This window comes from Salvelinus alpinus, chromosome 4 (genome assembly GCF_045679555.1).
Source record: "Salvelinus alpinus chromosome 4, SLU_Salpinus.1, whole genome shotgun sequence".
Taxonomy (NCBI): Eukaryota; Metazoa; Chordata; class Actinopteri; order Salmoniformes; family Salmonidae; genus Salvelinus; species Salvelinus alpinus.
Window position 1 is genome coordinate 20090783 of NC_092089.1, and position 27310 is coordinate 20118092.

General features: G+C 43.4%; 2 protein-coding genes across 5 annotated transcripts; one reads left to right on the forward strand and one right to left on the reverse strand.

The window, feature by feature from the left end:
- Nucleotides 1-31: 31 nt before the first annotated feature.
- Nucleotides 32-18581, reverse strand: brd9 (bromodomain containing 9). Of its 4 annotated transcripts, none has more exons than XM_071395908.1 (17): nucleotides 18442-18581; nucleotides 17766-17986; nucleotides 17359-17520; nucleotides 16628-16760; nucleotides 16172-16229; nucleotides 14152-14296; nucleotides 13616-13726; nucleotides 12468-12667; nucleotides 10858-10993; nucleotides 7814-7889; nucleotides 7458-7553; nucleotides 7032-7164; nucleotides 6699-6810; nucleotides 3304-3357; nucleotides 3048-3153; nucleotides 2616-2792; nucleotides 32-2097 (listed from the first exon to the last, which is right to left on the reverse strand). In XM_071395908.1, the coding sequence occupies exons 1-17, from the start codon at nucleotides 18488-18490 to the stop codon at nucleotides 1997-1999; spliced, it is 2070 nt and encodes a 689-aa protein (XP_071252009.1). In that variant the 5' UTR covers nucleotides 18491-18581; the 3' UTR covers nucleotides 32-1996. The 4 variants fall into 4 exon arrangements, with proteins under 4 accessions (XP_071252009.1, XP_071252011.1, XP_071252010.1 ...); XM_071395910.1 differs by having other exon boundaries at nucleotides 12468-12604; nucleotides 16628-16763; XM_071395909.1 differs by having other exon boundaries at nucleotides 12468-12607; nucleotides 16628-16763.
- A 3-nt stretch (nucleotides 18582-18584) lies between these two features.
- trip13 (thyroid hormone receptor interactor 13) lies at nucleotides 18585-26664 on the forward strand. Its single transcript, XM_071395918.1, has 14 exons — nucleotides 18585-18683; nucleotides 19095-19188; nucleotides 19665-19815; nucleotides 20495-20618; nucleotides 20749-20804; nucleotides 21020-21110; nucleotides 21347-21419; nucleotides 21678-21741; nucleotides 21904-21990; nucleotides 22353-22459; nucleotides 22773-22926; nucleotides 25111-25223; nucleotides 25367-25436; nucleotides 25614-26664. The coding sequence occupies exons 2-14, from the start codon at nucleotides 19097-19099 to the stop codon at nucleotides 25707-25709; spliced, it is 1278 nt and encodes a 425-aa protein (XP_071252019.1). The 5' UTR covers nucleotides 18585-18683; nucleotides 19095-19096; the 3' UTR covers nucleotides 25710-26664.
- Nucleotides 26665-27310: the final 646 nt, after the last annotated feature.

Sequence of the window (27310 nt, forward strand, 5' to 3'; positions counted from 1 at the left end):
TACTGTGTAAAAATGCAACCTGATGACACAGTAGTGTGTAAAAACACAACCTGTGGCGACTTTATTCTCTTAAGTATAGCGCACATACAAATAATCTGTACAATCATGATGACCTTTCACAACATGTCTGACCTTTCACAACATGTCTGACCTTTCACAACATGTCTGACCTTTCACAACATGTCTGACCTTTCACAACATGTCTGACCTTTCACAACATGTCTGAGGTTCGCTCTCGTTGTCCCCGGTGTGTTGAGAGCAGAGTCAGACAACAAAACTGTTGGATGTGGAGCCTGGCTCTGGAGACTGGAGGAACTCATAGGTCAGCTGTTGGATGTGGAGCCTGGCTCTGGAGACTGGAGGAACTCATAGGTCAGCTGTTGGATGTGGAGCCTGGCTCTGGAGAAACTCATAGGTCAGCTGTTGGATGTGGAGCCTGGCTCTGGAGAAACTCATAGGTCAGCTGTTGGATGTGGAGCCTGGCTCTGGAGAAACTCATAGGTCAGCTGTTGAATGTGGAGCCTGGCTCTGGAGAAACTCATAGGTCAGCTGTTGGATGTGGAGCCTGGCTCTGGAGACTGGAGGAACTCATAGGTCAGCTGTTGGATGTGGAGCCTGGCTCTGGAGAAACTCATAGGTCAGCTGTTGGATGTGGAGCCTGGCTCTGGAGACTGGAGGAACTCATAGGTCAGCTGTTGGATGTGGAGCCTGGCTCTGGAGAAACTCATAGGTCAGCTGTTGGATGTGGAGCCTGGCTCTGGAGACTGGAGAAACTCATAGGTCAGCTGTTGGATGTGGAGCCTGGCTCTGGAGACTGGAGGAACTCATAGGTCAGCTGTTGGATGTGGAGCCTGGCTCTGGAGACTGGAGAAACTCATAGGTCAGCTGTTGGATGTGGAGCCTGGCTCTGGAGACTGGAGGAACTCATAGGTCAGCTGTTGGATGTGGAGCCTGGCTCTGGAGACTGGAGAAACTCATAGGTCAGCTGTTGGATGTGGAGCCTGGCTCTGGAGAAACTCATAGGTCAGCTGTTGGATGTGGAGCCTGGCTCTGGAGACTGGAGGAACTCATAGGTCAGCTGTTGGATGTGGAGCCTGGCTCTGGAGAAACTCATAGGTCAGCTGTTGGATGTGGAGCCTGGCTCTGGAGACTGGAGAAACTCATAGGTCAGCTGTTGGATGTGGAGCCTGGCTCTGGAGAAACTCATAGGTCAGCTGTTGGATGTGGAGCCTGGCTCTGGAGACTGGAGAAACTCATAGGTCAGCTGTTGGATGTGGAGCCTGGCTCTGGAGAAACTCATAGGTCAGCTGTTGGATGTGGAGCCTGGCTCTGGAGACTGGAGAAACTCATAGGTCAGCTGTTGGATGTGGAGCCTGGCTCAGGAGACTGGAGGAACTCATAGGTCAGCTGTTGGATGTGGAGCCTGGCTCTGGAGACTGGAGAAACTCATAGGTCAGCTGTTGGATGTGGAGCCTGGCTCTGGAGACTGGAGAAACTCATAGGTCAGCTGTTGGATGTGGAGCCTGGCTCAGGAGACTGGAGGAACTCATAGGTCAGCTGTTGGATGTGGAGCCTGGCTCTGGAGACTGGAGAAACTCATAGGTCAGCTGTTGGATGTGGAGCCTGGCTCAGGAGACTGGAGGAACTCATAGGTCAGCTGTTGGATGTGGAGCCTGGCTCTGGAGACTGGAGGAACTCATAGGTCAGCTGTTGGATGTGGAGCCTGGCTCTGGAGACTGGAGGAACTCATAGGTCAGCTGTTGGATGTGGAGCCTGGCTCTGGAGAAACTCATAGGTCAGCTGTTGGATGTGGAGCCTGGCTCTGGAGACTGGAGAAACTCATAGGTTAGCTGTTGGATGTGGAGCCTGGCTCTGGAGACTGGAGGAACTCATAGGTCAGCTGTTGGATGTGGAGCCTGGCTCTGGAGACTGGAGGAACTCATAGGTCAGCTGTTGGATGTGGAGCCTGGCTCTGGAGACTGGAGGAACGCATAGGTCAGCTGTTGGATGTGGAGCCTGGCTCTGGAGACTGGAGGAACTCATACGGGTCATGAACCATCTCAGACTGGTCACCAACACCCAGGTGTGAGGGACTCCCTGAGGAGGAACATAGAAAAACAGGACCAACGGTCATTGAAACAAAGCACATAAATCACATGTCTATAAAGCCTTTAAAACGTTGAAACCAATGTCTCCTTATAACATTTGACATGATATTTATTAATTTGGTAGAAGCTCTTATCCAGACCGTCTTTCCTTACAGCTTTAAGCTTTAAGTGACTGATGGGATATACCGAGCCTGTAAGTGTCAACAAGGCACAAAATGGCAACTGGCACAGACAGACCAAATCCTGCATGTTTCTGACACTGACTTAGCGAGGCAGGTGGAGGAGCTCCTTCTATGTCCTAAATGGCACCCGATTCCCTACATAGTGCACTACCTTTTGACCAGAGCTCTATGGGCTCTGGTCAAACATAGTGCACTACTTTTTGACCAGAGCTCTATGGGCTCTGGTCAAAAGTAGTGCACTATATAGGGTGCCATTTGGGACTTACAAACTGATACAGCCAGGTAAGTGGATGAGGTCCAGACAGTGTTGTCCTGCAGTCCTTACCCAGGTGGTGCTGGTCCCTGTCTGAGGTCCCTGACAGGGAGGAGAGGTTAGAGGAGGGTCTGGAGCCTCCCCTTTCCACCTGGCCCTCCTGGAACTCCTGCAGCAGCTTGGCTGCCTCCTCAAAGTGCTGCTGGCTGACCCCGTCTTCATGCTCCGGCTCCTTCTTCACTGACTTCCCTGAGAGGAGAGGAGGGACACAGCGAAGACCATTACAGTCATACAAGTGATGAAGATGACAGGGTCTGCATACCGAACAGCACCCTATTCCCTATATATAGTGCACTACTTTAGGGCTATGGTAAACAATCACTATAAAGACTGTGTGTGTCTGTGTGTGTGCCTGTGTGTCTGTATGGGGGGTGGTGGTAAACACACAGGGGGTTAAGATAATGGAAGCGATACTACTGATTGACAACCAGGTAGGATTCTCACCTAAAGAGTTGAGCATGGACATCTCCAGAGACATGTCAGAGTAGCTCTTCATGGACATGAAGTCCAGCACTGAGCTGCCCTCTCCCAGACCTGTCCCATCAGCCATCTGGGCAAATAAACACACAGATCTGGAGGATCAGGAGGGTCAACCATGTGGGGCAAGCAGGATGGATGGATGGACACGGACACACACACACACACACACACACACACACACTGTAAGCATATTCAACTGAACAGCTGTAAAATACTTTACCTGCATATCGTAAATGTTGCTCTTGGCTTCGTCTGGTAACGCCATGTTTCTTTTCTGAAACACAAGACGACATGTTACTACCACATTAACATAATGTATATATACCCAGCTTCTACCACTAGTTAAAACTAGTTAACATAATGTATATATATACCCAGCTTCTACCTCTAGTTAAAACGAGTTAACATAATGTATATATATACCCAGCTTCTACCACTAGTTAAAACTAGTTAACATAATGTATATATACCCAGCTTCTACCACTAGTTAACATAATGTACATATATACCCAGCTTCTACCACTAGTTAAAACTAGTTAACATAATGTATATATATATATATATATATATATATATACCCAGCTTCTACCACTAGTTAAAACGAGTTAACATAATGTATATATATACCCAGCTTCTACCACTAGTTAAAACTAGTTAACATAATGTATATATATACCCATCTTCTACCACTAGTTAAAACTAGTTAACATAATGTATATATATATACCCAGCTTCTACCACTAGTTAAAACTAGTTAACATAATGTATATACAGTGGGGAGAACAAGTATTTGATACACTGCCGATTTTGAAGGTTTTCCTACTTACAAAGCATCTAGAGGTCTGTAATTTTTATCATAGGTACACTTCAACTGTGAGAGACGGAATCTAAAACAAAAATCCAAAAAATCACATTGTATGATTTTTAAGTAATTAATTTGCATTTTATTGCATGACATAAGTATTTGATCACCTACCAACCAGTAAGAATTCCGGCTCTCACAGACCTGTTAGTTTTTCTTTAAGAAGCCCTCCTGTTCTCCACTCATTACCTGTATTAACTGCACCTGTTTAAACTTGTTACCTGTATAAAAGACACCTGTACACACACTCAATCAAACAGACTCCAATCTCTCCACAATGGCCAAGACCAGAGAGCTGTGTAAGGACATCTTTGTAATTGCAAACAAAGGTTTCTGTACCAAATATTAAGTTCTGCTTTTCTGATGTATCAAATACTTATGTCATGCAATAAAATGCAAATTAATTACTTAAAAATCATACAATGTGATTTTCTGGATTTTTGTTTTAGATTCCGTCTCTCACAGTTGAAGTGTACCTATGATAAAAATTACAGACCTCTACATGCTTTGTAAGTTGGAAAACCTGTAAAATCGGCAGTGTATCAAATACTTGTTCTCCCCACTGTATATATACCCAGCTTCTACCACTAGTTAAAACTAGTTAACATAATGTATATATACCCAGCTTCTACCACTAGTTAAAACTAGTTAACATAATGTATATATACCCAGCTTCTACCACTAGTTAAAACTAGTTAATATAATGTATATATATACACCCAGCTTCTACCACTAGTTAAAACTAGTTAACATAATGTATATATATACCCAGCTTCTACCACTAGTTAAAACTAGTTAACATAATGTATATATATACCCAGCTTCTACCACTAGTTAAAACTAGTTAATATAATGTATATATATACCCAGCTTCTACCACTAGTTAAAACTAGTTAACATAATGTATATATATATATACCCAGCTTCTACCACTAGTTAAAACTAGTTAACATAATGTATATATATACCCAGCTTCTACCACTAGTTAAAACTAGTTAACATAATGTATATATATATATACCCAGCTTCTACCACTAGTTAAAACTAGTTAACATAATGTATATATATATATATACCCAGCTTCTACCACTAGTTAAAACTAGTTAACATAATGTATATATATACCCAGCTTCTACCACTAGTTAAAACTAGTTAACATAATGTATATATATATATACCCAGCTTCTACCACTAGTTAAAACTAGTTAACATAATGTATATATATATATACCCAGCTTCTACCACTAGTTAAAACTAGTTAACATAATGTATATATATATATATACCCAGCTTCTACCACTAGTTAAAACTAGTTAACATAATGTATATATACCCAGCTTCTACCACTAGTTAAAACTAGTTAACATAATGTATATATACCCAGCTTCTACCACTAGTTAAAACTAGTTAATATAATGTATATATACCCAGCTTCTACCACTAGTTAAAACTAGTTAATATAATGTATATATATACCCAGCTTCTACCACTAGTTAAAACTAGTTAACATAATGTATATATACCCAGCTTCTACCACTAGTTAAAACTAGTTAACATAATGTATATATATATATACCCAGCTTCTACCACTAGTTAAAACTAGTTAACATAATGTATATATATACCCAGCTTCTACCACTAGTTAAAACTAGTTAACATAATGTATATATACCCAGCTTCTACCACTAGTTAAAACTAGTTAACATAATGTATATATACCCAGCTTCTCCAACTAGTTAAAACGAGTTAACATAATGTATATATATACCCAGCTTCTACCACTAGTTAAAACTAGTTAACATAATGTATATATATACCCAGCTTCTACCACTAGTTAAAACTAGTTAACATAATGTATATATACCCAGCTTCTCCAACTAGTTAAAACGAGTTAACATAATGTATATATATACCCAGCTTCTACCACTAGTTAAAACGAGTTAACATAATGTATATATATACCCAGCTTCTACCACTAGTTAAAACTAGTTAATATAATGTACATATATACCCAGCTTCTACCACTAGTTAAAACTAGTTAACATAATGTATATATATACCCAGCTTCTACCACTAGTTAAAACTAGTTAACATAATGTATATATATACCCAGCTTCTACCACTAGTTAAAACTAGTTAACATAATGTACATATATACCCAGCTTCTACCACTAGTTAAAACGAGTTAATATAATGTATATATATACCCAGCTTCTACCACTAGTTAAAACTAGTTAACATAATGTATATATATACCCATATGTGTGACTGCCCCCCCCCCAGACAGGACCCACACGGTGTGCTTTAGGAAGTCATATGTGTGACTGCCCCCCCCCAGACAGGACCCACACGGTGTGCTTTAGGAAGTCATATGTGTGACTGTCCCCCCCCCCAGACAGGACCCACACGGTGTGCTTTAGGAAGTCATATGTGTGACTGTCCCCCCCCCAGACAGGACCCACACGGTGTGTTTTAGGAAGTCATATGTGTGACTGTCCCCCCCCCCAGACAGGACCCACACGGTGTGCTTTAGGAAGTCATATGTGTGACTGTCCCCCCCCCAGACAGGACCCACACGGTGTGTTTTAGGAAGTCATATGTGTGACTGTCCCCCCCCCAGACAGGACCCACACGGTGTGCTTTAGGAAGTCATATGTGTGATGTTGTCCCCCCCAGACGGCCTGGGTCAAAGGTAGAGCCCTAGATAGGGCATAGGGGCCCAGCCTGTATGAGTGTGTTAATGGGGTACAGACCTGTCTGATCTGGTAGACAGCCTTAGAGTGATCCCCTGCAGTCATCTTATCCAGCAGCCCGTCAACCAAACTCTTAGTAACGTTCCCACAACCTTTAACAAACTCCTGAATACTGGAATGAGGAAGGAGACAGCATTTACACAGTGTATATATACTACAATGTTAAGGCTTTTTCATACAGCACGTTAGATGTGCACTGCAGGTAGGGTTGCAAAATTTCCCCCAAAATTTCCAGAAATCCCAGGATTTCCTTATTATTGCATCCTGATTCGAGGAATGGTCCAATGGGAACCCTAACTCCAGTAATGATGTGCTGCCACAGCATTGACCAACCTGAGAGCACACTGCACCCCAGTCTCATCCCCGTAGGCTGAGTAGAGCAGGTCCATCTCATCAGGCAGTAGGTCTGGGTAGATGGAGTTGTTCTGTAGGGTCTGGGTGTTATAGGTACTGCTCAGGAACGTCACTACACACACACACAGGCACGCACGCACGCACACACACACACACACAGGCACACACGCACATACACACACACGCACGCACACACACACACACACACACACGCACACACGCGCACACACGACGAGCAGAAGAAGGAAGCCTTGGAATAAATTCTCTCTCATCATAGCCAACATTATGAAAGACAGAATGTAGAACTTCTAAGCAGCAGCAGGTCACATTGACTTTGTACATTGTCAGGACATGTATCAAACGTGTTAGCTAACAGCGAAGCAGCTTTGCACTGTCTATACACACCCTTGTGTCTCCTGTCATCTTTGAAACCCAGTGTTGTTAATCCAGGTAGGAGCTTATTGGACAGAGAGCTCAGGTCCACGGGGTGGGTCTCCTCCTCTGGGAAGCAGAGACAGAACAGGTACTTCCCTCGGTGTCACAGAACATCTTGGACATTTATCTGATACAGTACATCTATACAGGTTCTATTTCTGTGTCCCAAATGGCAGACTATTCCCTATACAGTGCACTACTTTTGACCAGGGTCGATTGGGTCCATAGGGCTCTGGTCAAAAGTAGTGTACTATATAGGGAGTAGGCTGCCATTTGGGACTGTGAGTTTCCCACTGGATAATACCTGAGAAAAGTAGGGAACAAACCTTTTGCTTCTGGATTCAGCTGATTCACTACAGTGTACAACAGATTACCATCAGGCTCTTTCCTCAGGTGACCCATCTGAAAATACAGGGACACAAGAACCATGTGGTCACAGGGACACTAGAACCACGTGGTCACAGGGACACTAGAACCATGTGGTCACAGGGACACTAGAACCATGTGGTCACAGACACTAGAACCATGTGGTCACAGAGACACTAGAACCATGTGGTCACAGAGACACTAGAACCACGTGGTCACAGGAACACTAGAACCACGTGGTCCCCGAGACACTAGAACCACGTGGTCACAGGGACACTAGAACCACGTGGTCACAGGGACACTAGAACCATGTGGTCACAGGAACACTAGAACCATGTGGTCACAGGGACACTAGAACCATGTGGTCACAGACACTAGAACCATGTGGTCACAGAGACACTAGAACCATGTGGTCACAGAGACACTAGAACCACGTGGTCACCGGGACACTAGAACCACGTGGTCACCGAGACACTAGAACCACGTGGTCACAGGGACACTAGAACCATGTGGTCACAGGGACACTAGAACCATGTGGTCACAGGGACACAAGAACCATGTGGTCACAGGGACACTAGAACCATGTGGTCACAGGGACACTAGAACCATGTGGTCACAGGGACACTAGAACCATGTGGTCACAGGGACACTAGAACCATGTGGTCACAGGGACACTAGAACCATGTGGTCACAGGGACACTAGAACCATGTGGTCACAGGGACACTAGAACCATGTGGTCACAGGGACACTAGAACCATGTGGTCACAGGGACACTAGAACCATGTGGTCACAGACACTAGAACCATGTGGTCACAGAGACACTAGAACCACGTGGTCACAGAGACACTAGAACCACGTGGTCACCGGGACACTAGAACCACGTGGTCACCGAGACACTAGAACCACGTGGTCACAGGGACACTAGAACCACGTGGTCACAGGGACACTAGAACCACGTGGTCACCGGGACACTAGAACCATGTGGTCACCGGGACACTAGAACCATGTGGTCACCGGGACACTAGAACCATGTGGTCACCGGGACACTAGAACCACGTGGTCACAGGGACACTAGAACCATGTGGTCACCTGGCATCCACTTTAAATATCCATCTATTAAACCTGACTCAAAGCCAGGGATTCGAACCAGCAACCCTCCACTTCTCTAACCTCTAGGCTAGCAGTCATATCTGATTAAAACAGACACTGTTGTATTGAGTACAGTACCTTGGACTTGGGCATATAGCAGCTGATCATTATATACAGTGTTAATTTTCATTTAACACTTTTTTGGTTACTACATGATTCCATACGTGTTATTTCATAGTTTTGATATCTTCAGTATTATTCTACAATGTAGAAAACAGTAAAAACAAAGAAAAACCCACTTGAACAAACTTTTGACTGGTAATGTATACACTACCGGTCAAAAGTTATAGAACACCTACTCATTCAAGGATTTTTCTTAATTTGTACTATTTTATATATTGTAGAATAATAGTGAAGACATCAAAACTATGAAATAACACATTTGAAATCATGTAATAACCAAAAAAAGTGTTACACAAAATCAACATATATTTTATATTTGAGATTCTTCAAATAGCCCCCATTTGCCTTGATGACAGTTTTGCACACCCTTGGCATTCTCTCAACCAGCTTCATGAGGTAGTCACCTGGAATGTATTTCAATTAACAGGTGTGCCTTCTTAAAAGTTAATTTGTGGAATTTCTTTCCTTCTTAATATGTTTGAGCCAATCAGTTGTGTTGTAACAAGGTGGGTGGGGGGTGGGGGGGGGCTATACATAAGATAGCCCTATTTAGTAAAAGACCAAGTCCATATTAAGGCAAGAACAGCTCAAATAAGCAAAGAGAAATGACAGTCCATCATTACTTTAAGACATGAAGGTCAATCAATATGGAAAATGTAAAGAACTTTGAAAGTTTCTTCAAGTGCAGTCGCAAAAACCATCAAGCGCTGTGATGAAACTGGCTCTAATGTGGACCGCCACAGGAAAGGAAGACCCAGAGTTACTTCTGCTGCAGAGGATAAGTTCATTAGAGTTACCAGCATCAGAAATTGCAGCCCAAATAAATGCTTCACAGAGTTCAGGTAACAGACACATCTCAACATCAACTGTTCATAGGAGACTGTGTGAATCAGGCCTTTGTGGTCACATTTCTGCAAAGAAACCACTACTAAAGGACACCAATAAGAAGAAAACTTGCTTGGGCCAAGAAACACGAGCAATGGACATTAGACCGGTGGAAATCTGTCCTTTGGTCTGGAGTCCGAATTGGAGATTTTTGGTTCCAACCACTGTGAGACACCGTGTGGGTGAACTGATGATCTTCACATGTGTATTTCCCACTGTAAAGTATGGAGGAGGAGGTGTTATGGTGTGGGTGTGCTTTTCTGGTTACACGGTCTGTGATTTATTTAGAATTCAAGGCACACTTAACCAGCATGGCTACCACAGCATTCTGCAGTGATACGCCATCCCATCTGGTTTTGGGCTTTCATTTGTTTTTCAACAGGACAATGACCCAACACACCTCCAGGCTGTGTAAGGGATATTTTACCAAGAAGGAGAGTGATGGAGTGCTGCATCAGATGACCTGACCTCCACAATCACCCGACCTCAACTAAATTTAGATGGTTTGGGATGAGTCGGACCGCAGAGTGAAGGAAAAGCAGCCAACAAGTGCTCAGCATATATGGGAACTCCTTCAAGACTGTTGGAAAAGCATTCCAGGTGAAGCTGGTTGAGAGAATGCCAAGAGTGTGCAAAGCTGTCATCAAGGTAAAGGGTGGCTATTTGAAGAATATTAATTTGTTTAACACTTTTTTGGTGAATACATGATTCCATATGTGTTATTTTATAGTTTTGATGTCTTCACTATTATTTTACAATGTAGAAAATAGTAAAAAATAAAGAAAAACCCTGGAATGAGTAAGTGTGTCCAAACATTTGACTGGTACTATATATATATACACATACCTTGGAGTTGGGCATGTATCGGTTGATGCGGTCGTGTGCTTCATCTGCAGCGTGCTCCACCAGGGCCAGAACGTGTTCCTCCGCTGTGCTGTCAGTCAGGCTGCAGGCGTTCCCCTCTGGCTCATACAGGTAACAGCTGGGACCACAGAGATGCACAATGTTACTCCACAGATCACTGGTTAATACAGGTAACTCCTGGGACCCCGTTCTGCCGCCCTAGGCGAGACAAAAAAATGCCGCCCCTACAAGAATAGTCCCAGTAAGCAAAATTACGTTGACAAGACGTCTAAAATAGGTATTTTTTTCCCAGATGTTGATGTTTAGGTTCTGAATAAAAGGTGATTTTCAGTTCTAAATTAAAGTTGAAAAGATGATTTAAATTATTTAATTAATAGACATATATTTTTGGGCCAAATCAAGGCAAGTCCAGACCGGACAAAACCTGAAACAAACATAGAAGTGTATGATGGGTTCAGAGTTGATCCGGATTGGACTAGAACACAACGTCCGTGTAAATCAAGGCTAAATCAAAAAAAGACGTCAGCGTCGGTCCGTGCTTACTGAGGTATAGTGGCTTTATTCATCCTGATTCCTGTCACTAATCAATTTGTCTCTTTAAGCTCTGAATATCAGCTTTACCCAACTTCATCAGAAGGAGTTATCCTGAGCCTATTTGCAATGTGTTTACACAGCGGGAAATGCACAAGTATTTAATGTTTTCGCTATGATCAACTCGTAACAAATGTATGGATACAAACTTGAAACCACTGATCATGACAATTTAGCCCACGGGATGAAACTCCTGGACAAAAGTTGTGAGTAGCCTGACTGTCCATTCCATATTGTCCATTTTACTTTTACCTGTCCATGTTTGTTAGCATGTCAGCACTTTTTTATTTTGATGAGGCACCATTTAGGCTATTTGATGGGAGAAACCTGCACGATATAAAACGTTTCCATCTCATTACATTGTCATCCATTTTGTCTCCAGCCTGTAAGGCTACAGAAAAGGCCCCCTACTCTTTCTACCTGTATCTGTTACATGATGGTAGATTATGTTGTTGACGGAATGTTGGTGTTGCGCCGCAGCGATGCGTCTCTCCCACAGCACCCTGGAGAGGCATGCTGGGAATGGACAAGAGAAATATTTTGAGTCTCTTCCTTTGACAAAGTGGGCACTGCTTATCATAGGGCGGCATCAACTCTCACCGAAAAAGCCCTTATGCCACTGACTGAGAAAATGTCATTGTTTTTGGGCAGAATTCTGTGAGGTTTTATGTGTTGTTGGAAATGTGTCTTGGTCAGTTTAGCTCAGAAATTGCTAAACTCATAGGCGGCTGCCTAATCCTGCCTAATGAGCGGGCCGGCCCTGGCCGGGACCACAGAGATACACACTGTTACTCTACAGTTCATGGTTATGTAGCATGTTGGATGGAACATGTAGGATACATGAGTCCTACAATGAGCACCATACAGCAGTGGTTTATGGGTCTCATCCATCACATTGTACCAAGCCTGGGATAACAGAAGGGAATGAAGTACATGATGCATGAGACCAACATCTACGGAAGTCAAGACACTGGACTAGAGAGTAGGCCATTCCATTCTACCTGATGACTTCCTTCATATCTTTGATGTCTTTGGGCTGCTTCTTGGATTTCTTGGCCGACGCCGACTCCACGGGCATGGGGAGGACCTCCGGAGGGGGCTCCTCAGACGCCAAGTCCTCGTCCCCTAAAATGGCCGCCTGCTGAGAGAAATCCATGTCCTGCATGAAAGACATGCTGCGCTTCAGTGCTAACAGCCGCTCCTATAAACAGAGCAGAGCCACAGAAAAAGAGCCAGAGAGAGAGAGAGAACCACAGAAAGAGAACCACAGGGAGAGAAAGAGAACCAAAGGGAATTGCTTTATACTCCATCTGCCACAACTCAGCCAGAGAGTGATAGGATGGCTGGTGGGATGGGATGGAATGGCTGGTGGGATGGTGGTGGGATGCGGTGGGATGGCTGGTGGGATTGCAGGATGGGATGGCTGGTGGGATGGTAGTGGAATGGGATGTCAGGATGGGATGGCTGGTGGGATGGTAGTGGAATGGGATGTCAGGATGGGATGGCTGGTGGGATGGTAGTGGAATGGGATGTCAGGATGGGATGGCTGGTGGGATGGGATGTCAGGATGGGATGGCTGGTGGGATGGGATGTCAGGATGGGATGGCTGGTGGGATGGGATGTCAGGATGGGATGGCTGGTGGGATGGTGAAGGAATGGGATGTCAGGATGGGATGTCAGGATGGGATGGCTGGTGGGATGGCTGGTAGGATGGCTGGTAGGATGGCTGGTGGGATGGTGGTGGTGAGTCTAACTGCGATGGTGATGAATGTTAGGAGGGAAAACATTGATCAAACATCTTGAGTCACACGTCTGCCTTCTATCTGCTTAGTTGTTCTACAGTCTCCTGAATGCTCCAATAAAGAAATATACAAGGACGTTACAGTGTGGTGTGTCTGTTTGAAGTAAAACCACACAGAGGCAAATCTGTTTTACAAAGCCAGAGAGGAAGAAGAATGACCAACATGTGAAATGACAGAGAGAACAGAAAAGGACAAGACAATGGGAAACAGGACTCCACCAGCGAAGACATCTGTCACAGGAAAGGGAAATACATGACATGGATGGGTTATGAACATCAACATGCACAACAAATCATACACTGACAATGACACCTCTATCCACTCCTCGTAGAGACACTACTCATTACTTTGCTCATCATCTTGAAGCCAGTGTGCAGAAGTTTCTTGGCAGCCTTGTAGTAAACGGTCTCTGGACGGTTATACACCATGGCATTATCACACATCAGCTTGAAGTCCGCCTGCAACAGAGGAAGCAACCGCTTTACAACAACAAGCTCCCCGTCACTCAATTACAAATATAAAACTGATACAAATACTTCCAACACAAATGTTTGTTTAATTGAAGCAAATAAATATCCTCCTTTGAAAACACTATCAATGTTATGAATGTAACCATTATGTACAGCACACACATTCATTTCCACAAGTTATATCAACGTGATAACACCAAGGCTCTTTCACAATTCATCTTTCCCTGATTCCTTGTATCTTCTATCCTTGTCACCTTCTCAAAATGCTCAAGGGGAGGCACGTTGGACCTTCTCCTCCAATACAGTTGAGAAAGAGGTGAGGAATCACTGAAAGACGTATTGAGGTACATCCCAAAATTCTAATCATGACAGTTCCTGTGATCTGTGATGGACAGATCGCCATGTCACCTCACCTTGAACTCTGTGACGGTTTTGTACTCGTTGTCTGTGATCTTGTCGTTCATGGTGCTGAAATCCATGGGGTGTTTGATTATCACAGAGTAACCTGGAGCGATGGCGTCCGTCACTGGGAAAGTGAAGAACCCATGGGCATCCTTCCTGGAAAGACAAACAGAATTCTTAGTACCGACTGAACTGACTTTCGTGTCACCAACAGGCATCATCCAGAGATGTTTGTGGATCTGTCACTGAACACATTTACATGTCCACAGGATTCCGGATCGTAGCTCATATCCCACTTAAGGTCTTATTCGGGGTAAGCTGTTTACATGCACCTTTGATATCTCGCTCACGAGTATCACTGTGGCCATGAATAAACCTAATATTCCTCATTTAAGTTCATATGGGTTAAATGGAACAGTAACTGAAATCTGGACACTGACTGTAGGCTTTATAACTTCTCACATGTAGAGTAATATAATATTAACTCCTGCAGAAATATGCATTTTTTTAAAGTAAAATTATAAAACAAATGTTAATTTTGTCTCGGGAACAAGAGTGGAGAAATATGATTGAATTATTTCAGCATCTCTTGAGAAAATGTGAATGTGCGTGTAATATTTGACACGGTTATGCAAGCAGACAGTATTTCAACCACCTAAAATAAGCACCTAAGATGAAAGGGAAATGGGGATACCTAGTCAGTTGTACAACTGAATGCATTCAACTGAAATGTGTCTCTGCATTTAACCCAACCCCTCTGAATCAGATGGAAGACTTATAAGCAATGTTTCATCGTTTTCTCAGCTTTTCATTTCCTTAAAACCGGTCAAACGGATGACATTTGGACATTTTGCACAGGACCAATCTTTCCAGTGTTTGAGTTATTGCGTTTTCTCCCTGGTCCCTAAACGCAGACCAACAACGAAACAGACAATGTTACCGGTGTTAACTAGATTACTGATGCATTCCTTCTATCAATGTAAGACATTCTGGTGAGCACTACTTTATTTAGTCTCCTGGGGAAACAAGACATGACAGAAGACAAGCTGCATGTATCTAACTATAGTTGACAAACGGCCTACCAAAATGTCGGAAATTATAATATGGCCTACCAAATGTCGGAAATTATAATATGGCCTACCAAATGTCGGAAATTATAATATGGTCTACCAAATGTCGGAAATTATAATATGGCCTACCAAAATGTCGGAAATTATAATATGGCCTACCAAATGTCGGAAATTATAATATGGCCTACCAAAATGTAGGAAATTATAATATGGCCTACCAAATGTCGGAAATTATAAGCAGAAACGTGTCTAAATTGGGGGTGAAAGTAGCCAGTAGGCTATATGGTCCAGTATGGAGACCCAGCTAAATGATATATTATGGTGGATGGAACTGCACAGGTAGCCCACATTCTGAAGTTAATTGTTTGATGAAAACATCATCACATTTACATTTACATTACATTTAAGTCATTTAGCAGACGCTCTTATCCAGAGCGACTTACAAATTGGGCACACAACACTCATGATATGTGAAACTGAGCCTGACAGCACAGAACATGACAAACAACACTCATGTTATGTGAAACTGAACCTGACAGCACAGAAGGTGAAAAACAACACTCATGATATGTGAAACTGAACCTGACAGCACAGAATGTGAAAAAAAACACTCATGATATGTGAAACTGAGCCTGACAGCACAGAACATGACACACAACACTCATGATATGTGAAACTGAACCTGACAGCACAGAACATGACAAACAACACTCATGATATGTGAAACTGAACCTGACAGCACAGAACGTGAAAAACAGTAAAAGGGATAAGATGTTGACATGCCACAGTATCCCATCTAAGATCAGCATATCCCAGGCATCTTATCCTGGTTTTTCATAACCAGGATACAAACTGATATGTTTATATGTGTCAACTCAAAAACAGAATACTTGAGCATTCCGAATAATAACTGGATATTGGTGTTCATGTAAACGTGGTCAATGTTGTCAGAGAGCCTTACCTCTGAAGCTGGCGCAGGAAGTGTTCCAGGAGCTGCTGTCGAGGGGTGCACTCACTCTCTGAGGGAAGAGACAAACATACAATCACAACCTGTTTTACATTAGCCTTTAACACCTCAGATTACTATGGATGTACAATGTATGTTATGATTAAGCAATAAGGCCAGAGGGGGTGTGGTATAAGACCAATGTACCACGGCTAAGGGCTGTTCTTACGCATGACACAATGTGGAGTGCCTGGATACAGCCCCTAGCCGTGGTAACAAACCCCCGAGGTGCCTTATTGCTGGTTACCAACGGAATTAGAGCAGTAAAAATAAATATTTTGTCATACCCGTGGTATACGGGTCTGATATAACACAGCTGTCAGCCAATCAGCATTCAGGGCTGGAACCACCCAGCTTATAATCAGTACTAACATGTGTAATAACATAACAAGAGAACAGCTAGATTATTACCCGGGGTTGTCCTGCAAGCCCTGACAGGCCGGTCTCCTTGTTGCTCCACCTCTACCTTGATGTTGGGGTGAAACTGGTCCATCACCTCCGGCTCCATCTCAGACCTCTCCCTCTTCCTCTTCTTCTCCTCCTGCTGCTGAGACAGACACAACAGGAGTCAGTGACATGGTCCTCATTAAACTACTGGAGATGGCCCTATGATCTCCTATCTGTTATGGTTAGAGTTAGTGTTACTGCTGCAAGTACAGTGTACGAATGAGGAATTACAATATGTCATAGACTGTAGCAAAGGCAGTAATGTACAGTGTTGCCAAACACTGTATTATTTACTTCACTATCTCCTGTAGGACCAGGAGGTCTCCAGTTCCACTATCTCCTGTAGGACCAGGAGGTCTCCAGTTCCACTATCTCCTGTAGGACCAGGAGGTCTCCAGTTCCACTATCTCCTGTAGGACCAGGAGGTCTCCAGTTCCACTATCTCCTATAGGACCAGGAGGTCTCCAGTTCCACTATCTCCTATAGGACCAGGAGGTCTCCAGTTCCACTATCTCCTGTAGGACCAGGAGGTTTCCCGACTATGTGATCTCCAGGAAAACATTATAGGCTCTAGGGATCAAGTAAGCTTGCTGCAAGTAAGCATTTCATAGGATGCTGTATACCATGTGTATCCTGTACATACGACTAATAAAACTTGAAACTTGAGTAATTAAAACCCTAAAAACGTTTCTCACCTCAAAACTAATACCAATGTTTGGTATCTTCGGCAGCATGAAAGGCTCGACTGCCACACCAGTGTGACTGGGCACAACAGTGGGCAGGCCTACACCACTGGCAGAGGCAGTAGCAGCCTCTGATTCATTCTGCTCCCGCTCTCTCTTCTTCCTCTTCTCTTCCTGTCAAAGATTACACATTCATTGATTGATTATTGTTGTTTTTTTGTCCTTAAATGACAACCTAGCTCACTTTATGTCATGTTATATGGTATGCTTTATATGAAAGGTTAACTCCCAAGTTGCACCATATTCCCTTTATAGTGTGCCCACCTTCTGACCAAGGCCCATATGGGTCTGGCCAAAAGTAGTGCACTATATAGGGAATAGGGTCATTTGGGTCAGACACTTGTTCCCCTCATACTCGCCTTCCGTCTTCTCCTCTCCTCATCATCTACGTGTTTGTCTTTCTCCTTCTCAGACTTTTTCTTCTTTTTCTTCTTTTTGTCCTTGTGGCGCTCTCGTTCATGGTCTGACCTGTCGTCGTAGTAACTGGAGTCATGGCCGGAGCCTGAGAGTTCTGTGATCTCACTTCCTCCCACTTTGAGCACCAGCTTCAGCTGCTTCTCAAAAGGCTTGTCCTCACAGTCTGAAAACAGAGACCACATTTAGCTGAGTGATGGGTCATACCCAGTGCGAGATCAACAAGCATGGTGTGGCATCATCCTAGCAGAAGACGTGTTGTGTGTTTCTGTGTAATAAGTGACGATAAACATTAGCTACCCATCACAGATATCTATCTGCAGGGCAATGCTACCACTACGACAGGATAAGCTGGCGTTAATGCCAATATTATGCATACTCAATCTTGATAAGACCTGATACACATCCGTCATAATATTTATTGGTAATGCTTATGGCAGCAAGCAACAGAAGTTGAGGAATAATAAGCTACAAAAGAAGTTGAGGAATAGTAAGTTAACACTAGCACTGCAGAACGATTCAGTCAGCTGTCCAGTAAGTAGGATAACGTTAACTGCTAGCTAGCTAGGCTAGCAAAACGGGACAAAGCCAGGCTTTGAATTGTTTTCTTTGCTCACTTACCATCAACTGTTCTCCACTCCGGCTTGTGCTTTTTATGCTTCTTCCCCATGTTTGTTGTGTTTAAATTAAGCGAAAGCGTCTGGTAATCAGGTATCTGTATCTAATAATTGTTTGCATTAAAATGCGACCCATACCCCGATAACCCGGAAGTACATTTCACACAACAACGCATCTACTTCAGGTTCAACAAAACTGCGCGCTAAATTCGAGTGACGTTCAGTCGATTCCGTACCAAAACTAAGGTAAGCAATTTTGTGTAAACTTCTTGAATGAAAGCTTAACAAAATAAATGACGAATCGTAATAGCTGTATTACACACGTAACACTAGTAACATCTAGCAACAGAATAAAGCGTGTCACTCTGCGACTTTAACTAGTAACGTTAGTGTAGCTAGCGAACATTAGCTAGGTAGCTAAATGCTGTGAGTTCGATGCTTTGCATTGAATATGTTGTTGTCATACTAGCTAACTAATTATACTTATTTTGTTGGTAAAGTTGTAAAGGCAGATAGTTGATAAGTACTTCTTATGCATGTTGGTGATGTCAACATGTCATGTGTACTGCTGCCGAGACATTACATTAGACTGAGCAAGGAGTTATTGTATTTCCACCGAAAATGATTTAATTTTGACATACATTTTAATCTCTGAAGGTATGGAGGGCGACAGAATGGAGGTAGGGGATCTGAAGCAGAACCCCAACGATATGAACAACATCCATGTGGAGGTTCACGTCAAATCTACCAGGTTCTAACTAGCTAGTGTATCTTCAAAAGCTCTATTCACACTGAACTAGTATTACAGTACTAGGGAATGAAAGTGTCCCAAATGGCACCCTGTTCCCTATATAGTGCACTACTTTTGAAAAGGGCCCTCCCTAAATAGTGGGCCCTATCAGCCCTTGTCAAGAGTAGTGCACTATATAGGGAATACGGTTGCCATTTGGGACACTATCCGTTATGTAATGATTTACCCCAGCATGTTAGTCTTTTCAAAGTTGTATTCATGACATGCTTCCATTTCTTTCTCCTTGTCCCTAACAACACTGCTCTCTGTCGCTCTCTGCCTCACTGTCTCTCCTCTGTCTCTCGCTCTGTCTCTCTCACTCTGTCTCTCCTCTGTCGCTCTCTGTCTCTCCTCTCTCTCTCGCTCTGTCTCTCTTGCTCTGTCTCTCCTCTGTCGCTCTCTGTCTCTCCTCTGTCTGCGTATTACACTGACTACAGCACTGCGAAGAGGTCTGACGTGAAGATGCACGTCTTGACCCTGCTGAACCGTCATCGCATGGTGTTCGGGGCCTTCAGGTGGACAGAGTTTGATGAGGACTTCCTTATCAAACACGTCCAATCAGTGGCCATAGTGGATGCTGAGAGAAAAGTAAAGTACTATGACAGCCTGATGCCATTTACTGTTGTTCTCACTATTTTTTACCTCTCACTTTTTAGCTGCTTGAGATAAATAATGTCCTGTAGGAACTCATTAGCACATACAGTATGTCTTAGTGGCACGTTAATAATACATTTTCAGCTGTATGTTAATGCAACATGGGATGAGTCGGGTGGGTATAATTTGTGGAACGTTCCAACAGGAATCTGTTCCAAAAACTTTGTAAATAACAAGGTTGCCAACAAACAACGCATACAAAGTCGTATAGCGGCAGAATAAGATACCGGGTAGTGAATGGGCTATTTCATTAAGTTTTTCACTCACCAGGTTTATTCCCGAAAAATGTCTGTCCTCACTCTGGTAGCCTATGGACAAACATTAAGAATAAGCTATATGGTGAGTTGATGCCTATTCGGTAGCTAGTTACCTAGGTGACTTGATCATGCTACTTTGTATGCGTTGTTTGTTGACAACCTTGTACTTTACGAAGTTTTTGGAACAGATTCCTGTTGGAACGTTCCACAAACTACACCCACCCGGATGAATCCCAAATGGCACCCTATTCCTTATCCAGTGCACCTCTTTAGACCTGAGCCCTGTGGGCCCTGGTAAAAAACAGTAGTGTACTATAAGACACGTGTCTGATGTTTGGGTTGTTTTCCTCCTGCAGCCCATAGATCTGAAGAGCTGCAGTCTGTCCATCCACATCTTCACCCTGAATGATGACGGGCCCAGCACTCTGAACCTGGAGGAGGAGGAGCTCTCTGCAGCCAATCACTGGCTCTTACCAGCCGGTGGGCGGGCCCATGTTAACAGAGATTCTACTAATTGACTGTTCTATATGTAGTTCTATGGTTGCCAGGGTTGACGTTTTCTTCCAAAAATATTTATATACATGATTTCTCCCATGTGTGTGTTTTTCAGCTGAGTTCCATGGCATCTGGGAGAGTCTGGTGTATGACAGCGGGGTCAAAACACAAGTAAGAAACATTTAGGATACGTTCCAAATGGTACCCTACGGGCCCCATAGAGCTCTGGTCAAAAGTAGTGCACTACATAGGGCATACGGCTTCATTTGGGAATCAACCTTAATAACCTTGTGTTATTAACGGAGTGTTATAGATAGATGTCAGTGGTACTACATTGATAGAATTATTTTAACTCCATCCTGTTGTCTTGCTCTTTCCCCCTCTAGCTCTTGGATTACGTCTCAACCACAATTTACTTCTCGGACAAAAACGTGGACAGCAACCTGATCTCATGGAACAGAGTTGTCCTGCTTCATGGTAACAGGATCTTGTTAACTTGACACATGAACATAATAATAGATCTGATATTATGATACGATAGTATAATATAGTAGTAACTTTGATATTCATGTATAATATCCTATGATTATTCCAATCCTCAATATGCTGTATATAATATGCCTCAGATATGGATGTGTCAACTATAATGCGCATACATGTGATATCTGTAAAATATGATTCAGATTGTGTGTGTATATTTGTGGCCACATTAGGACCCCCGGGCACAGGGAAGACGTCTTTGTGTAAAGCTCTGGCCCAGAAGCTGTCAATCAGACTATCGAACCGGTAAGAGAGAGCTCTCACTCTGAGGAAAGGGCTTTGGCAGAATCTATCTGCAACAATCTATCTTTTTCACCACCTCTAGTCATTCCATCACGTACTGTATTCCCAAACGTAAATGTACATATTGTCCTGGTTTTACCATGTATTTTAACTTGATTGTTTTATTCTCTATTAATCAATGCAATATCCATGTATTTCAGTGTCTTATGACGTCCATATGGGTTCTATAAACTTGAACTTCCTGTCCTGTTCTTCCTGCAGGTACTCTTATGGGCAGTTTGTTGAGATCAACAGCCACAGTTTGTTCTCCAAGTGGTTCTCTGAGGTACAGTTGGCTCTTCATGTCTTATTGAATTTACTGGAATAAACGTTATTAATCCCACAAGGGGAAATTGGATTTGTCCACAGCAAGACTCTACAGCATCAACATGAATAAATGATTATTGGTATTGTTTGACTGTAAACAGGTAATGTGTCTTTCTTCCAGAGTGGTAAACTGGTCACTAAGATGTTCCAGAAGATTCAACAGCTGATAGATGACAAGCAGGCTCTGGTGTTTGTTCTCATTGATGAGGTAAAGTATGAATTGCCTACAACAGTGGTTCAGAGCTTTTCCTGGTCAGGTCATGTGGTCAGGAACAACTCCAGGCCCCAGTTAAAGCCTACAAATGTAACTGCTGGGCCCAGTTAAAGCCTACAAATGTAACTCCAGGGCCCAGTTAAAGCCTACAAATGTAACTGCAGGGCCCAGTTAAAGCCTACAAATGTAACTGCAGGGCCCAGTTAAAGCCTACAAATGTAACTGCAGGGCCCAGTTAAAGCCTACAAATGTAACTGCAGGGCCCAGTTAAAGCCTACAAATGTAACTGCAGGGCCCAGTTAAAGCCTACACATGTAACTGCAGGGCCCAGAGTAACTCTGTTATTTGATGACCAGGTGGAGAGTCTGACGGCAGCGCGGAAAGCCTCCCAGGCCGGAACGGAACCCTCAGACGCCATCCGAGTGGTCAACTCTGTCCTCACACAGCTGGACCAGATCAAGCGGTCAGTCAGACATGTTCAGTTCATCTGCTGTGGTGGGTCACACATTAAGCCCCATAGATTCAGAGGCAACAGCTCGTGAAAGCTCTGTTTAACATGACTTCCTATTACTGGTCAAAAGTAGAGCACTATGTAGGGAATAGGGGGCCGTTAGCCCTATGGGCCTTGGTCAAAACTAGTGCACTATCTAGGGAATAGGGGGCCATTTGGGATACATGCTTGATCGCTACAAGCGGCTGTGGGATTCTACCACTTCATCCTCCTGTGTGTTGGTGTGTATGTAGTTTAGCCCAGCTGATCTTCCTGTTTATCCCAGGCATCCTAATGTTGTGATCCTGACCACCTCCAACGTGACAGAGAAGATAGACCTGGCGTTTGTGGACAGAGCTGACATCAAGCAATACATTGGCCCTCCGTCTGTAGAGGGCATCTTCAACATCTACCTGTCCTGCCTGGAGGAACTCATGAAGGTAAAAACACACCAACATCTGTCTGTCCTGCCTGGAGGAACTCATGAAGGTAAAAACACACCAACATCTGTCTGTCCTGCCTGGAGGAACTCATGAAGGTAAAAACACACCAACATCTGTCTGTCCTGCCTGGAGGAACTCATGAAGGTAAAAACACACCAACATCTGTCTGTCCTGCCTGGAGGAACTCATGAAGGTAAAAACACACCAACATCTGTCTGTCCTGCCTGGAGGAACTCATGAAGGTAAAAACACACCAACATCTGTCTGTCCTGCCTGGAGGAACTCATGAAGGTAAAAACACACCAACATCTGTCTGTCCTGCCTGGAGGAACTCATGAAGGTAAAAACACACCAACATCTGTCTGTCCTGCCTGGAGGAACTCATGAAGGTAAAAACACACCAACATCTGTCTGTCCTGCCTGGAGGAACTCATGAAGGTAAAAACACACCAACATCTGTCTGTCCTGCCTGGAGGAACTCATGAAGGTAAAAACACACCAACATCTGTCTGTCTGTCCTGCCTGGAGGAACTCATGAAGGTAAAAACACACCAACATCTGTCTGTCCTGCCTGGAGGAACTCATGAAGGTAAAAACACACCAACATCTGTCTGTCCTGCCTGGAGGAACTCATGAAGGTAAAAACACACCAACATCTGTCTGTCCTGCCTGGAGGAACTCATGAAGGTAAAAACACACCAACATCTCTCTGTCCTGCCTGGAGGAACTCATGAAGGTAAAAACACACCAACATCTCTCTGTCCTGCCTGGAGGAACTCATGAAGGTAAAAACACACCAACATCTGTCTGTCCTGCCTGGAGGAACTCATGAAGGTAAAAACACACCAACATCTGTCTGTCCTGCCTGGAGGAACTCATGAAGGTAAAAACACACCAACATCTGTCTGTCCTGCCTGGAGGAACTCATGAAGGTAAAAACACACCAACATCTGTCTGTCCTGCCTGGAGGAACTCATGAAGGTAAAAACACACCAACATCTGTCTGTCCTGCCTGGAGGAACTCATGAAGGTAAAAACACACCAACATCTGTCTGTCCTGCCTGGAGGAACTCATGAAGGTAAAAACACACCAACATCTGTCTGTCCTGCCTGGAGGAACTCATGAAGGTAAAAACACACCAACATCTGTCTGTCCTGCCTGGAGGAACTCATGAAGGTAAAAACACACCAACATCTCTCTGTCCTGCCTGGAGGAACTCATGAAGGTAAAAACACACCAACATCTGTCTGTCCTGCCTGGAGGAACTCATGAAGGTAAAAACACACCAACATCTGTCTGTCCTGCCTGGAGGAACTCATGAAGGTAAAAACACACCAACATCTGTCTGTCCTGCCTGGAGGAACTCATGAAGGTAAAAACACACCAACGTGTGTATTTAATGAATACAGTCGGACCTCTTCGGGAATGGAGGTCGTTTGGAACACTGAGTTGTCCGTAACTTTGAAATGTGCTGAAAAACGTGTCAGTCTGTAACTGTTGGGTTCGTATCTTTTGACTTTCTACCGTAGGATACAGTTACTCTGACAAGTCATTGAGGTGTCCTTTCACTGACACGTTTGTGTTCAGTACCAGGTCTTCACAAAGGTGTTGTACCGTAACATCAACCTCAATAAATACACAGAGGTAAAACCAGGTGTTCACAAAGGTGTTGTACCGTAACATCAACCTCAATAAATACACAGAGGTAAAACCAGGTCTTCACAAAGGTGTTGTACCGTAACATCAACCTCAATAAATACACAGAGGTAAAACCAGGTGTTCACAAAGGTGTTGTACCGTAACATCAACCTCAATAAATACACAGAGGTAAAACCAGGTCTTCACAAAGGTGTTGTACCGTAACATCAACCTCAATAAATACACAGAGGTAAAACCAGGTGTTCACAAAGGTGTTGTACCGTAACATCAACCTCAATAAATACACAGAGGTAAAACCAGGTCTTCACAAAGGTGTTGTACCGTAACATCAACCTCAATAAATACACAGAGGTAAAACCAGGTCTTCACAAAGGTGTTGTACCGTAACATCAACCTCAATAAATACACAGAGGTAAAACCAGGTGTTCACAAAGGTGTTGTACCGTAACATCAACCTCAATAAATACGCAGAGGTAAAAATCATGTGTGAGTTATTTCTCCTTTTTCTACGTTGTGTCTAGTGCCAGATCGTGTACCCCAGACAGCCACTGCTGACCATGTTTGAGCTGGAGACCATGGGTTTCAGGGAGAGCAAGGTGTCAGAGCTCAGCCTGGTTCTCAGGGACATCGCCATGTGAGTCCCAGCCCTCCGTAGCGGTTCATATCTCAGAACGCCCACCGAGCTACTTCCCCTGAGAAGTTGTGTGTGTGCATTGGATTGTATCACAGTAGAATTGAATGATGTTTTGTGCTTATTTCTCTTGTTGACTTTTGCAGAAAGAGTAAAGGTTTTAGTGGCAGAGCGCTAAGGAAACTACCCTTTCTGGCCCATGCTCTTTTTGTGAAGGTTTGTAGACGTTTTCAAATGTTTCACACAGAATGCAAACAGTTTTAAACATTAAAAACATGAATTCAATGGAAAGATATTTTTCTCTAAATTAAACTGTAGTATTTTCATATGGAAAGAGTGCTACTCATTGCGTTTCTATACAACAACAATCTGACTATGATTCCTTGTTACCAGACCCCGACAGTGGCCCTGGAGAGGTTCCTGGAGGCCATGGACCTAGCAGTGGACAAACAGATAGAGGAGAGGGACAACCTGGTCAACTGTCTGTGATCTACAGCGACACTGTCTCAAATAGCACCCTATACCCTTTATAGTGTCTGTAGGTGTCTGGTCAAAAGTAGTGCGCTAAATATGGAATAGGGTGCCATTTGGGATTTATCCTGTGTCTCAGACAGTCTGAACCTGTTTTACCCAACGGTTGATGGAAACTGTCTCTTCTGGCATTTCATGTACATTTTATTTCCTGGTTAAACAATATACATTTATAATCATATTTTTCTAACCACTCAATGTTGACCAAACCAATTTAGTTTTCTCACAGACAGAGTGTGTGAAGTAAAGTCTTTTTACCACTAGAGTACTATATTAAAGATGGCAGTCAGTCATGTTCTGTGGAGACTTCCTGAAGTCTGTGTTGCTACTGCCTAGCGTCACCAACATTAGGTGCTTTCTCGGCACATTTTAAAAAGCAACAGTATTAAGCCTGAGATGCAGTGCTCTCTTGATACGTGTGACTATACGGCTTTAATTTCCTAACCCAATACGGCGTGTCCCAAATGGCACCCTATGTTCCCTATGCATTGCACTACTTTGGACCGGGGCCCATAGGGCTATGGTCAAGCGTAGTGCACTATCTGAGGGCATAGGGTGCGATATGGGAGATATGTTGTTTACAGCACATGTATTCATTACTCTGTCTGCTTGTCTGATGTTTTCCATGTGAGCAGGCTGTTTCCTACACGTTTCAATAGGTGCTATTAGAAACACAGTCTTTCTGCTATTGTAAATGAATGCAAATGCCCCAAATAGGAGAGTTTCAATGGAAATGTACAAATTCTGATTTAATTTCTAATTCCGTGGATGTTTTTCTGATACTCAAGGATGTTCCATGTATTGTATGCTGCCATCATATGGTCTTTTCATTCAAACTCAGGATACACATGTTCATAACTGACCTTGTTTATTTATATATAAAACATTGGGTTATTCAACTCTTTAAAACACCCTTTGACTCATTTTGAGTTTGTCAAATACACTGCCCACATGATAAACATGTGATTTCATCATGATTGGCTAACAGGTCATATTCATTAGTGCACACCGTAGCAAAACGTTTTGCAATGGAAGCGTTACTCCAAGTACTCTAATCTACAATGTGATGTCAAGGATTCTGTTGCAAAACGGTTTGCTTTGGTGCACTAATGAATATAACCCTCTGTTTCTGAATTAGCCCAGACCTGCCTTCCTCCTGATGAAAACAAGCCCAGATTCCCCCAGGGTGAAATTCCTGATGAAAACAAGCCCAGATTCCCCCAGGGTGAAATTCCTGATGAAAACAAGCCCAGATTCCCCCAGGGTGAAATTCCCCTTTAAGTGTGAAGGGGGACAATGTGTCTTCTAGAACCCAATTCCCAGTGGTGTTTGACCACTGGGTGGCGCAATAACACAGTTCTCCTGTCCTCCAACCCTGTAATGTACTTTAATGGCCTTCTGTTTGCACTATAACTGATATCTGAGAGCTATTTACCTTTATTAATATGGGGCCATAGCTTTGTATTTCCTGCGGAAATTCAACAAGGAGAATTGCAATTAAACCGACTACTGACCATTTGAACACAAACCTTTCTGATTGGTACAGTAGAACAATATCA

Coding starts and splice junctions, on each gene's coding strand:
- brd9 (XM_071395907.1), bottom strand. CDS start 18,490: ATGGGGAAGAAGCATAAAAAGCACAAGCCGGAGTGGAGAACAGTTGAT. Junction 7,890..10,857: donor GATACATGCCCAACTCCAAG/GTATGTGTATAT, acceptor CTGTATTTTCAG/ATGGGTCACCTGAGGAAAGA. Junction 3,154..3,303: donor GCAACATTTACGATATGCAG/GTAAAGTATTTT, acceptor TTATTTGCCCAG/ATGGCTGATGGGACAGGTCT.
- trip13 (XM_071395918.1), top strand. CDS start 19,097: ATGGAGGGCGACAGAATGGAGGTAGGGGATCTGAAGCAGAACCCCAAC. Junction 21,111..21,346: donor CAGAGTTGTCCTGCTTCATG/GTAACAGGATCT, acceptor TGGCCACATTAG/GACCCCCGGGCACAGGGAAG. Junction 25,224..25,366: donor GTTCTCAGGGACATCGCCAT/GTGAGTCCCAGC, acceptor TGACTTTTGCAG/AAAGAGTAAAGGTTTTAGTG.